Consider the following 12,926-nt stretch of genomic DNA (forward strand, 5'->3'; position numbering starts at 1 on the left):
CCACAAGAACAAAAGAGGGTGATTAATTAATTTATTTTTTAAAACTTGGAAATTGTAAACTAAAATAATCACAGTCTTCCTTCCCCATCTCTGAGTAGTGCCATCATTTTAATCAGAAATTCTGAGATAACAGAATGTAACCTTTATCAAAGGGATGCCCTTGTACATCCAGAGTACAAGAGCTTACAAAGCAAGTACACTGGCTCAAGCTAACAATCACCTTTGCTTTGTTTTAGCAGTTTCCTTACAAATGAATGGGTCTCTAGGGCTAAGTTATTGTTAGTTCACAATTCCCTATGATTTAATACCAAACATATCAAAAATAATAAGCTAAAACAATATTCAAACCCATGTTTTATTGGTTTTAATTACACACTTCAATATTTACAAAGTTAAAGTTTAAATGAAAAGTCTCTATTGTATTTTAAAAAAAAAATAACTACAGCCCAAATTAAAGTGCCCTGGGGCAAGTAGATATCACTCAGCTAAGCATCAGTGACTGGATCAGGAACCAGGCAGTACTCTGTGTTACAACAAAGCATTTTATTTGTGATCAGTGTCTGAGACTCTATACATCCTCCACAAATTTAATTTTACATAATCTGATACTCTCTTAAAACTTAAACTTTGAACTGCTAGACTTATTTCCCTAAAACAGAAGGGCTGGTATAAATTATTTTCCAGAAATGAGGTACCGTTTCACAGAACTGGTTTCTTTTTGTTTGTCTGTTTTCAAGTTTTAGAGAACTAAATTTGTATTTGTTAAAATCAAAAAGTAGGAAAGATGTTCTTTACAAATAATTTTGATCAAGTATGTGTTCAATGAAAGCAGGATAAAAAGGCTTTTTCAATCTAACATTCTGCATTGTACTGTATAGTTGTTCAATAGGAATGAGCTTCTGTCATTTGCTAAAAGAATGAGTAGTGGGGAACAGGATATGTTGGGAATTTCATAACGGGTAACAGAACCATTCTCTTGGGCAAACCTACAGAGAAAAGAAATGAAGAGGACTCGAATAAAAATTCCAAGTTAAAAAAAAAAAAGTCTTACAGTAATTATCATTAACCTTTTCCAGATTAGTCAGTCAACATAAACCATTTGGAAGAGGCCCAATTTTTTTTTTCAGATTTCCTACTTTGAAATTATTCTTGTATTTCTGATATTTTTCTACTCAAAAGTGAGATGGCTACATCATAGGAAAAAATGATACTGAGAAATGACACTTTGAATGAGCTGTCATTTGAAGTTTAAAAATCAAAAGCAATGCTACTGATTGATATTGATATTCTAAAGTAACTCTTGAAATCCACATGGTTCTCAATTTGGCACATCACATACTAAAGAAGAAACAGGGATTGTTAAGATACACAGCATAGCTTTCTGGGCAGGCCTCAAACAACGAGAACTGCCTCCGGGTTCATCTTCTTAATGGCTGCTGCCAATATTGGCATGGCAAATCTGGAAAGATTAATTACTTTCTAAATTTTGTAATTAATACGTTCTTGTGGCCTCACAAACTTCTGCATACTCAAGCAGGATTTGAAATCTGTTCCTATGCTTATTCTGATATTTAACCTACGGAGAAATCACAAAGCAGCAACAGCAGGTATTCAAGAGCACCAGATGATCAGAGGGAAATTACCCCACATGCAACAGCTTTACAAAGGCCAAAAGACATATTTACCTTACAGCCAAAATAAAGCATCGTTTTAGTAGGTTTGCATCACAGTAACATTTAAAAACCAAATCTTTTATGTGAAAAATGGGGGCATCAAACTTCACCAGCTTTGGAAGTCAGTTATATGGCAGATGGAAGAGAGGAGCCCTCTGAACTGAGGCTCAGAGGCCACAGAGTGACAGCATAATGTTAAAAGAGGAAACAGAGGACCAAGAGAGAAAATTAAAGACTAAGGAAAAACATGGATGTAACCTAAGAATCTAGATACAAATTGCTTTAAAAGGAAAAAAGCAAGCAATCTTTGGCAAACCTGAACTAAAGAATCTGAAAAACTTACTGTGCGACTATTACAAAGACAGACTTAAAAATCTGCCCTGGAAGGCAGGCTCTAAAGAATTCACATAAGACATAATAAAGCAAATGAAGCTAATGTACTGGATCAGGGTAAGGGGATCAGACCTAGATCGAGAAAGATGTGGCAATAAGGATATCCAGAAATTGATGAAGGGCAGAAGCTAATGGCCAAATCAAAAAGAGCTAGTTTCAGTTCAGAAGGAAACCTAGACTAGTCCTCAATTCCCAACTGTTATAATGTTACTCTAGCTCAGAACTAGGGGAAGCCCTCATCCATACCTGGGTATGTCTGAGGGGAAACAGGCTAAGGAGGTTTTTTGGAGGGGGGCAGTACTAGGGTTTGGACTCAGGGCTTTGTGCTTGTCAAGCATGCTACCAGTTGAGCTATACCTTTAGTTTTTTTTTAGTTTGTTTTACAGACGGGGTCTCACATTTTTACCTGGAGCTAATCTTGGACTATGCTCTTCCAACTTAAGTTTCTCATGTAGCTGGAACTACAGGTATTACTCCCAGCTTGATTGTTGAGATAAGGTCTAACTTGTGTTCACCAAAAAACCTCACCTTCCTCTCTCTACCTACTATGCAGCTGGTATTACAAGCATGAGCCTTAAACCTATCAAGCAAAGGATTTAAGTCCAGGCTTTATATTGCCTAAACAAAACTTGTTCCAGGGCTGGGAAAGTAACTCAGTGGTAGAGTGCTTACATTGCATGCATGAGGGTCTGGGTTCGATTCCTCAGTACCACATAAGCAGAAAAGGCCGGAAGTGGTGCTGTGGTTCAAGTGGTAGAGCGCTAACCTTGAGCTGAAGAGCTGAGGGACAGCACCCAAGCTCAGAGTTCAGGACCCAAGACCGACAAAAAAAAAAAAATGTTCCACATGTTTGGCCCTTGCCAGTTCTCTACAACTTTTCAAGATATAATAAACTATCTTAATGGGCAAAGAGTCAAACTATTCACTTTGTACTTTGTACTTACTTCTACAATTATGAAATCAAATGAAGATTCGGTTTAGCAATGTCTTAAGGATCTATAATTTTCATTCAGATGAATATGGCAGAGTTTATGTGAAGAGGAAAATGTTCAAGTAGAGGATTCATGTCACAAAGAGCAATACATGAAGGGCTTTTGCTTTCTGTGTGCATGCACACCCAGCCTGGGGCTGTGCCGACACACATTGTCACACACATGCACACATACTCTCTTGTTATCTCTTCTCTCAATTACAAACATCCTGCAGATGGCTGAGTCTATAACATATAGCACCTGAGTTAGGGAAACTAAGAGCATATCACTGACTCCAAACCTACTGCCTCCATTGCCACATAAACCTCATTCAAAAGTTATCCAAAGGGCCAATGAAGTTAATTTGCATATTTGCTGTTATTTTTTTTAACTGGGGTTGGGGGAAGGCTATTGATTTTCTAGAATAAACAACTGGCTTTTTGCAGAACTTATGGAACATGTTGGTAAATCCACCATCAGTTCCTCTTTAGGACCAATGATAACCATTTACCTCAGCCCCCAAAGCAAAATGGATAGAAAAGGATGATAGGTACAAATATGAAGTAACCGTTTCCTAGTTTTGACTCAAATCACCCATTGTTCACACAGATATAAACCAAACCAGAAATGTTAATGTGATTATACAGCTGGCAGGCAACCAGGCTAGAAACTGACCATGGCCCTTTAGTAGCCTTTGAATGGAGTGTAAGTTGGCTGTAAGAAGGATTACTTAAAATATTTAATTTCAATATGGTCAGAAACAGGCAATTAGAACAAGCAGTCCTTCAATCAGGCAAAGCAGAGAGAAGAGCAACTCTAACCAAACCAAGAACCACAAGGTTGTGGCATTTCCAAAGGGAATTTAAGTTGTGTCACTAAAATGATTAGGTCTGAAATCCCCTGATTCATTTACTGACTGAAACCTTGGATACAAACTGTGCTTTGGATTGTTCTGACAGACTTGCTAAAGGAGGAATCAATTAGATTGTGTACGTACCATAGGCAGGGGCAGCTGTACTGTAACCATAAGGTGTTCCATAGCCTGGTACGAAGAAGAAGAATGCAAATCAATTCAGAACCAAAGGCAATTGCATTGGCCTGATTCACAAACTACCTGGCCTGGCACCCTAGGCCAGAAGCTAGACAACAGAGAATCATGCCCAAGTGTAGTTATAGTCTAGCCACTCTGTGCCCATAAGGCTCTCACTAACCCACCACAATATCCTATGTCTCTCATTTCATTTCCATTCAGCATTTTAATTAGCCATTTGTCCATGTTTCTTACTAGAGTGACACAGGCCAAGTCTTACCCATTTTTACATCATCTACACCTTGCAGAATATATAGCATCTGTTAAACCAAAGAATACTTAGAACCATTCAAATCACTAATTTCTCTAAGTTGGAAATAGCACTTTCCCCATCTCATTTGTGAAAACAGTGACAGAATAGGTTGAGGCCCCAATTGCCATCTAAGGGAACACATGGCTCAAGTCTGAGCCTGGGGCAAAGTCCATGACTTGTTGATATCTAAATGACTGGCCCAGCACCAAGTCTCTAAGTAAATTAGCATCTGGTATTTATTTAAAATGCTCCTATTAAAAAAAATGCTCCTATTATTAAACAAGAATCAGTACAAAGAACACAGATGTTTTTTAGCAAATTAGTTCTGGCACTAATTCTTATACATCCTTACTTGGATAAATAATGTTTAAGTTGCCGTCTACTTATTTTTAAAATAAAAAAGCTCCCATGTTTCTTTATAGTGTAAGAATTGAAACACCATGTTAATAGAAGTTTCAGTTTTTAATTTTCCAATATGTAAATACAAACTTGCTTCATCAAGTCTCCAGAAAGTGTGGGGATTTTTGTTTTTTTGGAGGAGGGGAATTTTTGGTGCTGGTCATGGGGCTTGACCTCAGGAGCACTGGCTCTGTCCTTGAGCTTTTCTGCTCAAAGCTAACATTCTATACCTCCTGAGCCACAGCTCTACTTCCAACTTTTTGAAAGTTAATTGGAATTAAGAGTCTCATGGACTTTCTGTACATGTTGGCTTCAAACCATGATCCTTGGGTCTCAGCCTCCTTATCAGCTAGGATTGCAGGTGATAGGTCAATGGTGCCCAGCTGGAAAGTAATGTCTAAAACAGAAAAAAGCCGGGGGCTGGGAAGGTGGCTCAGTGGTAGAGTACTTGCCTTGCATGCATGAGGCCCTGGATTTGATTCCTCAGCACCACATAAGCAAAAAGAAAAAAGCTGGAAGTGGCGCTGTGGCTCAAATGGTAGAGCGCTAGCCTTGAGCTGAAGAGCTGAGGGACAGCGCCCAGGCCCAGAGTTCAGGCCCCACAACCGGACCAAAAAAAAAAAAAAACCAGAAAAAAGCCATGACACCTAAATGGGCTCTAGACAAATCTCTACACCAAAAGAAATCTAGCCTTTTCACCTATTCCTTTTTCTATTTCTTCTGCTCAAATGAATTGTTTTGTCTCCTCTATATAACCAACTATAAATTATCCTTTAAGTTCAAGATCAAATGTCACCTTTCCTAGGAAATCACACAGCTATTGATTCTATATTACACTGCCTTCATACTGAACAGTCCAAATTCAAGTGTTTGTCCTGCCCCATTTGAGCATTCAATAAATCTTAGTTAACTTTGAAAATTTGTTTGAGATAAAGCACTCAAAAGAATGCCAAAGAAGTGAACTGCTTTCAGGCCCTGAATCAAAACATTTCCTATTGGGTGGCAGGTTTTGTTCTTGGTTTCTTGACATGTTAGTCTATATTTGAATTATATTAAACTGGGGTACTTCACTAAATTGTAGATTTAAGCAGGACACAATGCAGCTAAATCCTTCCCACATGCACCCCACACACACAATCTCTCTGGGGGTGATGGTACCAGGGCTTGCACTCAGGGCCTCACTACTCATTTGGTTTTTCTGCTTAAGGCTGGTGCTCTATCACTTGAGCCACATCTCCACTAACAATGCAGCTGAAATAATCAGTAGGATGAGGACATGACAGCAATGGCCAAAGGTGAAATTAAGACTAAAAAGTCTGGGAATAACTGGGTGCCAATGGCTCACACCTGTAATCCTACCTGCTCAGGAGGCTGAGATCTGAGGATCACAGTTCAAAGCCAGCCCAGGCAGTAAAGTCTGTGAGACTCTTACCTCCAATTAATCATGGAAAACCGGAAATGGCACTGTAACTCAAGTGGTAGAGTGCTCACCTGGAGCTGAATAGCTCATGGACTGCACACAGGCCCAGAGTTCAAGCCCCACAACTGACCAAAATAAAAAAGTCTGTATATAAAATCTATTTCAGGAAATTTGATAAGTACTTTACCAATGCTACAGTTTTGACGCTGTAGCTCCTTAAAAACAGATGAATCTACAACTATGAAACTGGTTACTGATCAGGCCATTGGGAATCTAATACTGCTACCTCTTATGAGCAAGTTATATCTATTTTTTGGCATCACTTAGCCTCTGTGTTAACATAAAAATACTTTTAATAATCCATGTCACACAGAATATGCTCCAGAAATGGTACAAACTTAATCATTATCTAGACTGACCTAAATGAATGAATCTTCTCTAGGCCACGAAAGAATATCTTTTTGTAAAACTTCAAAAGCTTTTAAAATGTCATCTCCAATGCTCCCTTCCAGTGTCACTTCTTTAGGGAAACATTCAGAGACCCAACTAGACTACATCAGGGTCCTCTGTTACAGGCTTTCATAGCATGATCTCCTCCATGCTTGCTCACCTCAATCTGTAACTGCTACTACCTGGTCAATACATCTTGCCCCCTCAAACTGTAATCTGCATGAGAACAAAATCTAGATCTACTATGTGATAAAGCACATATTTATGAGAACATATTTTGGAGCAATATAAATGGAATCAACCTCTAGAGTTCTCTTTCCAAAGTCCTATCACTCATAAAACTCCCAAATAAGCTATTCTACTTTACTTAGAAGAAAATACAATTATAAGGGAATTTATAGGGATGTTACCTAAAAAATCTTACTGAATTAAGACCTAATCTTTTTGTTGTTATTCTAGCCCTGGGGCTGGAACTCAGGGCCTGGACATTATCCCTAAGCTTATTTTGCTCAAGGCTAGCACTTCTACCACTTGAGCCATAAGCTCCATTTTGGGCTTTTTGGTAGTTAATGGAGATTAGAGTCTCAGAACTTTCCTGCCCAACTGGCTTCAAACTGTGATCCTCAGATTTCAGCCTCCTAAGTAGCTAGGATTACAATCATAAGCCACTGGAACCTGGCTAAAACCTAGTAGTTATACAGGTTTCACCTTGACCAATTAATACAAGTGTCTTGCTTGCTTGTCATGTGGAAATTTTCCTCAGTTCAATATTGCTAAGAACTTCATTTTAACAAAATTACCGGAAACCCATGGTTAAAACCACATAGGGATCTGAATGGAAAGCACAAAGAAGGCAGCTATCCCTCAAGCCACGTGGCAGAAAAGAGTAACACAAACTTTGGAACTACAAACATATACTTCAAATCCTTACATTGATGCTTAGCAGTTGTTTCATTGAGGCTGGTTACCTTTATCTCCCTAGAACTCAATTTTATATATTATTTTCATTATCTGGAAATTAATTTCTACCTGAGGAAAAATATGGTGAATATTAAAAGCACAATTAAGTTAAATAATTTATATGAAAACATCCAGTGTATAATAAGCAAGTTCAGGATAAATTCGGTTTTGCAAATCACTTGTACTATTTTTTCCTTTAATGGTTTCCAAAAAACAAATGCTAATAAAGTCTTCCCCACCTATATGCACTCCCAACCCATGTTAAAAAGGCCGTTAACAACTTTTCCCTTCTTATATACACAATTTCTATGTTCCCACAAAATAGATTCTCCTCATTCTCAAAATGAAAACCAAGTCCAATATTGCTCATCTGTCATCTTCCTCCAAGAAAAAGAAACCCAAGGGAAACAACCTATGGTGCGGGCTGGGAAGGTAGCTCAGCGGTAAGAGTGTTTGCCTTGCATGCATGAGGCCCCGGGTTCGATTCCTCAGCACCACATAAGCAGAAGTGCTAGCCTTGAGCTGTATTACTGAGGTACAGTGCTCAGGCCCAGAGTTAAGGCCCCATGACCAACAACAACAACAAAAAACCTACGGTAGTCTGTACATTCTTTTTTTTTTCTTTTTTTTTGTCAGTTGTGGGAGTTGAACTCTGGGCGTAGCCACTGTCCCTCAGCTCTTTAACTCAAGGTGAGCACTCTACCACTTGAGCCACAGTGCCACTTCCAGTTTTCTGGTGGTTTACTGGAGATAAGAGTCTCAGATTTTGCTGCCTGGGCTGGCTTTGAACCACGCAGGCGTGAACCACCAGCATCTGGCTATACATTCTTTTCATTTGAAGTTCTGAATAATTTTATGTGTTATATCCCAAGGACCCTGTATAACCCTGGAAAATGAAGGTCTAGGTGCCAAAGAAGCAGATAATCTCATACAGTACTAACCTGGAGCTATGTAGCCAGGAGCAGCCGTAGCCCCAACAAAGGCTCCCCTTGTCAGAGTTCCTCTTCCTCTGCCCCGAACTGCCTGGACTGCTGCAGATACAGCTGTATTCACAACACCCTTTGCCTATGAAAAATATATAGAACACATTTTATCACTAAAAAAATGATCAGCCTCTCATTTCTTTGATGCAAAATCACCATGAAAATTTGGGCTATCAGGTACCATAACAAGTGATTAGACTCTTCAGTGTATCACCTACAAAATAGAAATGATAACCACCTTAGAACTATTTTAAAACATATGCTAGGTACATAAAAGCACATAAGTAACTTTTCACTAGAGAGTTTATCCAGAAAGAGTTCACATTCTAAATTAAAAAATTAAGTATTTAAAATACACTTAAATCGCTGTAGGCCTGACTGAGGATTACTTTTATTTAATTATATAAACAACTGATATCTGAGTTTGAAAGCCAGTGAAGCCAGGCACTGGTGGCTCACGCCTGTAATCTTAGCTGCTCTGGAGGCTGAGATCTGAGGATTATGGTTCAATGCCGGCTCAGCACGAGACTCTTATCTCCAATAGACCACTCAAAAACCGGAAGTAGTGCTGTGGCTCAAGCGGTAGAGTGCTCGCCTTGAGCTGAAGAGTGCAGGGACAGCGCCCAAGCCCAGAGTTCAAGCCCCACGACCGACAAAAAAAAAAAAAAAAAAAAAACAAGAAAGCCAGTGAATTTTCCACCTACAGGGAGAAAACATCTCAGCAACAAAATATCCACAAATAACTATAAACCTGAGTGAATTTTTAAAAAAGAAAAAAGGACAGAAGGAAGGTGGAAGATGAAAAGGTCAGTTTCTTTTCTTTTTCTTTTTTCTTTTCTAGGTCAGCAACTGGGACTCTAACTTAGTACCTACAGCCACTTCTGCTCATTGACCAGAAAGCCAGTTTCTTTTGCATGACCTCAAGAAGGTTATGGAATTTCTTTTTTTTTTTTTGGTTATGGAATTTCTTTAAGCCTATTTCTTCTGAGCATATTTGCATGTGTCAACCATTAAATAACTCAAAAAGGTTTTCTTGCTTGAAATGCTAGGTATGGCTATGTAAAGTCACGTAAGTTCTCTCTGTAAGTCTCCCCATTAACTGTAAAATGAGGATAACAAAACTCATTTTAAAATTAAAAAAAAAAAGAAACAAAAACAAAAAAGAACCACTCCCCTTTATAGTAAAAACAGCAAAGAATAGCCATGAAAACACTCTTAGAAGTTGAACTGTAAATGTAAACATCACCTGATGTGGAAAAAATAACTTTTATTGTCAAAGCACATAGAATTCACAAACTGTATAGACCATGATAATGACAATTTGCCTTGTGAAAATTAAAATGTGTTTGTGACTCTAAGTATCACTATTCCACAATACTGTGAAATATGTGAAATTTATGTAATCACCTAATCTCAATTAAAAAAAGTGAGAGAAGGGATGGGTTAAGAGAGATGGGTGACAATGTTGTCAGACACTTTGTACACATATACTGTTCTGTACAATGGGAACTTGTTTGTACAACTACTTAAAGATAATTTTAAAAAAATTAAAAAACAGGGGCTGGGAAGGTGGCTCAGTGGTAGAGTGCTTGCCTTGCATGCCTGAGGCCCTGGGTTCGATTCCTCAGCACCACATAAGCAAAAAGAAAAAAGCTGGAAGTGGTGCTGTGGCTCAAGAGGTAGAGCACTAGCCTTGAGCTGAAGAGCTGAGTGAGGGACAGTGCCCAGGCCCAGAGTTCAGGGCCCATGACTGACCAAAAAAAAAAAAAAATTAAAAAACAACCAAAAAAAAAGTTGAACTGTTAAGTTAAAAAGTACTGCAAAAATACCTCTTGTCTCTCTAAGTGAATACTCTAGAAAATCAGTGTCTAGACTTGTTTTTTAGTGTAAAAATGCAATAAAAATTCAAGCTAGAATATTATGATTCCCTACACTTGCCAAAGTGCAAGGCAAGTGGTGCAGAGCTTCAAAGAGAATCAGGGGAAAGTCAACAGTGTTTATGAAGCTGAAAGAGTCAGAGGAGGAAGACACTTGTCTTATGCAAAAAAAAAAAAAAAACCAACCTGACACTTTCTTATTTCCACAATAGCCATTATCTCATATCTGACTACCCCTATGACACTTCCAAGGTCCAAGAGGAAATTCACAAGGATAGCCATTCTTCTTTTCTCCAGAAATAAACCAATCCATACATTAAAATAGACTACTTCTTGGCTGTCAAACTCATTAAACACATGAGTTTTAACAGTTTCTAGTATGGAAAATTTCTGAAAATGAGTGGATTTCACATTTCAACCCTTTTTTTAAAAAACACACTTTAGTTAAAAGTAGCCAGGAAGCAACAAACTGGCAGGAACAGAGTAATTCCAGAGAGATCTAACTCATGTTTCCAGAAACAAACTTCACTATATAATAAATCAGGAGTAGGAAATCTTTCTCTGCCAAGGCCCATTTGGATATTTATAACATTCAAGGGCCATAAAAAATTATAAATGCAGGCAGACAGCTGGGGGCAGCCCATGAAAAGTATGTCTGTCCTCTCACGTAAAAATTTCTGCAGGTTTCATATGATCTGCTGGCTGGAGATTCTTCACCCCTGAAAGGTAAATAATTGAAGCTAGGCTTTTTATGTACAAAAGCTTCTAATCAAATTCAAGATGTAGGGTTAAAAACCCCAATGTAATAACAATTTTTCCATATAATCTAGAATATATTTTGTCTTTTAGATACTGAAAGACTTTAGAAAAATCTAATATTTTACATGTGTAACAAAGATTTTAGTTTTACTACCTTTTTTTTTTTTTGGTCGGTCGTGGGGGCTTGAACTCTGGGCTTGGGCGCTGTCCTTGTGTTCTTCAGCTCAAGACTAGCACTCTACTGCTTGAGCCACAGCGCCACTTCCAGTTTTCTAGTGGTTTATTGGAGATAAGAGTCTCAGGACTTTCCTGCCCAGGCTGGCTCTGAACCGTGACCCTCAGATCTCAGCCTCCTGAGTTGCTAGAATTACAGGAGTGAGCCACCAGCGCTTAGCTATAGTTTCACTAATTTTTATGTTAGCCATCTCCATTTACATTTTGAATTTAAGAAGTGTTGATCATTTTTGATAAAAGCATAAGTAAAACAGAATGAATGTTCAGATGGATATAATATGCAGTAGGACATTCAGAGTTTCTGGACAATTTGAAAGGGAGCCTCATCATCAATTAATGTTTCTCACTTTCCTCTTCTGTAAAATGAGATCAAGTTCTACCCCTTCTACAGCAGACTTAGCATATATAAAAGGATCTAAATACAAGAAGTTTAATAATTTAAATACTCAATGCTTCTTTTATCTAAACATTTGAATATCTGTTTTTCTCATATAATTTATTCAGGCATTAGTCCTGCACCAGCACTCCTCATGACATTGAGAGTGTATCTTATATTTACCCATCTATCTCTTTTTCTCTCATAATTACACATGGTACCTGTCTAAACAGTATTTCTTGATGCATAAATGGAAGGGTTGAAGAACTTCATATACAAGAAGGGCATGTATTCGGAGCCAATTTTTCCAAATACCTACTGAAAACTCTAGACTTCCAGGCACTGACACACCAATGCCAGTAATCTGCAAAATCAAGTTTAACACATTCTGTGCTGCCTACAAAGGAAAACCTCAAATAAATCATACAAAAGCAGTGTGGAAAGAAGTGAGAGAACAGCTGCAGACCTGGAGAAAGAAGAGCTCCAGGAAACTTGGAGGTTCTCTGAGCTGCACAAGAGCTCTTAACTACAGAAAGCACAAACTACCTCCATATCTTATCTCATACTGGATAGGCTCAACCTTCCAAATAATGCTAGCTTAAGCATTATGAATATATAGTTTATACATCTGTCAATATATAGTTTTTGTGCAAAAAATAAAGTCACACCACAGAACAGTAAACCTGGTCTTGATGTGTATTATTTATTATCTACCTGAAAGAAAAGCTGCTAAATTCACAAAAACAGAAACAACTTTACATTGCTTTGTATGTCCCTCCCCCACAGTATAACCCCTGCTTTCACTGTATTTGATGTTGTTATAATTTGTGGATGGGAAGGGGAAAAACAAATCGTTTATAGGGATACAGGTGGACCCATTGCAACAATGAGATGTACAAGTCACTATGTCGAAAAATGAACTTGACAACTTTGCCTTGTTTTTTGTTTTTTTGGTCTTTTGTAGCTTTTTTTTTCCAGGCTGAGGACTGAACCCAGGGCCTTGAGCGCGCCGGGCAGGCGCCCTTCCTCTGGGCTAAACCCCCAGCCCCGAACTTTACAACTTTTGTGCGGGGGGGGGGGGGGGGGGG

General features: G+C 38.4%; 1 protein-coding gene across 1 annotated transcript in view; it reads right to left on the reverse strand.

Moving 5' to 3' along the window:
* Nucleotides 1-336: 336 nt before the first annotated feature.
* The window catches only part of Strbp (spermatid perinuclear RNA binding protein), a 109,728-nt gene continuing 97,138 nt past the window's right edge, over nucleotides 337-12,926 (reverse strand). The window contains exons 15-19 of the mRNA XM_013021254.1: nucleotides 12,154-12,235; nucleotides 10,656-10,843; nucleotides 8,551-8,674; nucleotides 4,035-4,079; nucleotides 337-986 (exon numbers count right to left, since the gene is read on the reverse strand). Of these exons, the coding sequence (XP_012876708.1) occupies nucleotides 910-986; nucleotides 4,035-4,079; nucleotides 8,551-8,674; nucleotides 10,656-10,843; nucleotides 12,154-12,235 (516 nt within the window). The 3' untranslated portion in view covers nucleotides 337-909. The remainder of the gene's footprint in view (nucleotides 987-4,034; nucleotides 4,080-8,550; nucleotides 8,675-10,655; nucleotides 10,844-12,153; nucleotides 12,236-12,926) is intronic.

The sequence above is a fragment of the Dipodomys ordii genome, unplaced genomic scaffold (genome assembly GCF_000151885.1).
Source record: "Dipodomys ordii isolate 6190 unplaced genomic scaffold, Dord_2.0 Scaffold55, whole genome shotgun sequence".
Lineage (NCBI taxonomy): Eukaryota > Metazoa > Chordata > Mammalia > Rodentia > Heteromyidae > Dipodomys > Dipodomys ordii.